The 3,706-nt window shown below is 45.3% G+C and overlaps 1 protein-coding gene across 1 annotated transcript; it reads right to left on the reverse strand.

Moving 5' to 3' along the window:
- Positions 1-961: 961 nt before the first annotated feature.
- LOC119279306 (LOB domain-containing protein 4-like) lies at positions 962-2,811 on the reverse strand. The gene is made up of 2 exons (XM_037560593.1): positions 2,060-2,811; positions 962-1,349 (listed from the first exon to the last, which is right to left on the reverse strand). The coding sequence occupies exons 1-2, from the start codon at positions 2,809-2,811 to the stop codon at positions 1,292-1,294; spliced, it is 810 nt and encodes a 269-aa protein (XP_037416490.1). The 3' UTR covers positions 962-1,291.
- Positions 2,812-3,706: the final 895 nt, after the last annotated feature.

Genomic DNA, 3,706 nt, shown 5'->3' on the forward strand with positions numbered 1-3,706 from the left:
AACAAAATACTTGAACATGTCTTAAAAACACTATTCTTTTTTTAATAAACTGTCAAGATTATCAAAATACACAATAAACATTTTTAACTCACATGTCTGACGTTGTCTAAACACACATTGAATATTTCTGTAATACCCAATGAATATATTTTTAAATACATGCAGTTTTTTACAAAGTTAGTAAACTAAAAACTATTTGAAAACAAAATAAAGCATTTCTAAATGTAGAGTAAAAATGAAAAAAATATAACATAAATCAGAACATAAAAAATATAACCATGCATGCATGTGGTCCTTTGTGTGTGGCTGGCTGGACATGTGTGGTCGCCTCGTGCATTGGGTGTGCCTCATGTATGTGGTGTTGTGAGCGACGCCCCATGGCGCTGGTAAAACAACGCCCTTAGGACATGTACAATGTTGCTATCCTAACAATGCATCTAAGATAATTGTTGATTTGGAGGATAGATAAATGACAGAAATAGACTTGCCTTGTTTTAGCTAAGAGGTGGCCTTTAGGAACAAGATAAAACAATTTTATCCATCCTGTAAGATGCATTTTCTTATTTACACATTTTCTAGTATAATCCCCACTACTTTAGGAGATAAAGTACTCCGTTGTGCAATATGTTTTTTGTCTTCTCTAAATGGCATGCATGGTATTAGGTAAGACTGTCTTATCAATGGATTGTACATGCTCTTATGGCACCCAGACACTGGTTTGGATCAATACCCACTCATGCATATGACACGTAAACTAATCTCATTTTTCATGTGGAAAGGTAAAAAAAACTAATCCTTCTAGAAACACTAATCTTCATTTCTCTCTTCTTTTTCTTCTTCTTTTTTTTTACATAATTCCTGTGCGGATTAATCCAAGAGGCAACAGGCATAGAAAAACCGACTCAATTCTAAGAGAAGGATATGGCAAGAAACTTAAACTAAGGTACATGTAATTCCAACAAATAATTTCTTTGATCTGCAACACCAGACATGAAAGTGTTGAGTCACATCAATATCCCCATAAAAAGAACCTAAACAAATCTGATGTGGATTAGCTAGCGACCACTACTGATCTCATCTAATTACTAATCGAGCAAAGACTAAGGTTTCTTGTGTGTGAAAAGGGCCTAGAAATATTATAAAGATTCACCAGAAATACAAAGCACACAAAACATAATAAAAATGACATTGATGAGTAGTTTCTCAAATAAAAGACGGCATCTTCTGATTAAGCTATTCTTGCATATCAAAGCGAAACTACTATCCTAGTTGTATTTTTCCCAGCTCATCATTAGTTTAGCTCCATCTTCGTGGATGGTTTAATCTCCTTCTTCTTCCATGAGTTCGAGCTGCAGACGAGGCATCAATTATACATGAATATATTCAAGTGACATTAACAGTACGTGCTACTAATTAAAATCATTGCTCAACGCGATTAGCATGTAGCGAACGAGATGGATGGATTAAGAGAATATACTTACTTGTCCCATGTTTGCATGGCAACAAATATATATACATGCGAGAAGAAAATTACACACAAATACATACATACATACACTGATACATACATATGCATAGTATTCACCCAAACACTAGCTAGATTCTACTCCCTCCGTTCCCAAATATAAGTCTTTGTATAGACTCCACTATGGACTACATACAAAGCAAAATGAGTGAATCTACACTCTAAAATGCGTCTATATATATCCGTATGTGGTCCATAATGAAATATCTACAAAGACTTACATTTAGGAACCGAGGGAGTACAAGTCGTGCATGCAGACGATTACATGCATCTACGTCGCCGTCAATGACACCGTAGTGATTGGTGCAAGATTGACACACCTCAAGAGCTAGCATACATCGATGATGGATGGATCATTATTTAGCTGGTATCTTTAAGAGGCAAACAACGTGCAATTGTTTGTTAGAAGATAGGCAGTTGAAAATAAAACTAAACAGAAATACAGAATCATAATCAAGGTCGTAATTCAGAGGCGTGGCAGTGCAAAAGGGGCAATTAACTCAAGGAGGAGAAGAAAAAAGAAGAAATGACTACCTGTTGGATTCATCCGGCGGCGTGCGGTCGTGGTGGTCGTCGGCGTCGATGCCTTCCAGTTCCAAGAAGGGCGAGATCTCGTCATACTCGTGCTGATGGCCGCCAGCGGTAGCAGTGTGATCGAATAACAACTGATACTGGTTTTCTTCTTGCCCGACGACGCCACCCATGTTGGCAATGGCGCCCTCGTAGTACTGCGGCTGCATCTTCCACGGCAGGGACGGTGCAGCAACGACGCCGTCGTCACCGTTGTCATTACCGTATAATCCTGACGATGCTGGTACATATTTGTGCTCGTCCAAGTAGTGCATGTTGCTACCCTCGGTCGGCGCCGGAGGTACATCTCCGGTGGGCGGCGGCAGGGAGAGGGGAGGGGAAGGCTCGAGGCGGCGGCGGTAGTGGTGGATCTGGGCTTGGAGGCAGCGGAGGATGCCGTGCTCCTGGCGGAGCTGGCTCTCCAGAGCCACGATGGCGGGGAGGCAGCCGCCGGCCGGGTAGGTGTCCCAGGCGGCGGCCTCGTAGGCGAGGCCGCGCATGGCGTCGTCGCGGCGGGCGCGGTCGGGGCCAGCGCGGCGGAGCGTCTTGAGGATGTTGCTGACGCCGAAGAGGCGGTGCGCGCTGCGGAAGAGGCCCGGGCGGTCGTGCGGGAAGTAGCGCGCCAGCGGGCACTCCGCCGTGCACCGCCGCCGCTGGTGCTTGCACGCCGCGCACGCGGGCTGCTGTTGCTGCTGCTGCTGCCTCGCCGCCGGCATGGCATCCCCAGCTATAGTCGCCTACCACTTTTTCCGCTTTGTTTGTTGTGTGCTCTGCTTGATAATAGGATCGATGGTTGTCTTCATGCACGAGCTAAAGCTTAATACTTAGTTAGAATATTATTTTTTAAACAATTAGTTAGAATATTGTCTGGTAAGGATACATTAGACACGTACGTGCTCAACTTATCCAAGCAAAGTTAAGAGAAGGATTAGTTAGAAACGTGTGAAAACAGATTTTTATTTCCTTTTATACATTTGATTTGCCAAAAACGCAAGTGGTACTCAATTACGAGACAAAGACAAAGTTTGTTTTTCCGACCAACTCATGTGTCATTCACGTTTGGTTCCTCCACCCAAAATGGTTTTGACAATGGTATCACGATTTTGCAAGGACGTGCCGTGTGATTACCAATAGATGTCTTTTTTCATGGTAATACATCTTTCATTTATATCATAAAATCATAGTATAAGCCACGTACACACCAACATGACAAAACTGAAAAGACAACAGAACGCTAGTCTTTGCATAAAGGAATATGAACAAAGAAGGAAAAATACAATCAAGACCGACGGATCCACCCTCCAGACCCTGCCCTGGCCCGTCTCCCCGGAGGCATCCGGGGCGGCGCGTAGTTCCCCTCCCTCCGTCCACCCTCCTCCTGCTCCTGCCCACTGCCGCCGGCGGGCGCCCTCAGATCTGGCTGGGGTGGTATCCTCGGCGGCAGGATCTCCTTTCCCCATGTGCGCCCCTCCTTCCCGGGGCAGGGGGTTGGCGGCGGTGTGACTCGGTTGGCTGCGGTCCGGCGACCTGGTGGCGGTGGTCGGCAGCCGGCATGGTGGTGGCGCTGCTGGTTGCCGGCGGGGCGGCCTAATGGCGCGGGGTGGCTGGCGG

This window comes from Triticum dicoccoides, chromosome 3B, assembly GCF_002162155.2.
Source record: "Triticum dicoccoides isolate Atlit2015 ecotype Zavitan chromosome 3B, WEW_v2.0, whole genome shotgun sequence".
NCBI lineage: Eukaryota > Viridiplantae > Streptophyta > Magnoliopsida > Poales > Poaceae > Triticum > Triticum dicoccoides.

Bases quoted from the DNA above. Each gene is read 5' to 3' on its own strand.
- LOC119279306 (XM_037560593.1), bottom strand. From the start codon at position 2,811: ATGCCGGCGGCGAGGCAGCAGCAGCAGCAACAGCAGCCCGCGTGCGCG. The intron at 1,350-2,059 runs GTAGTCATTTCT...CCTCGTCTGCAG, and splicing joins CCGCCGGATGAATCCAACAG to CTCGAACTCATGGAAGAAGA.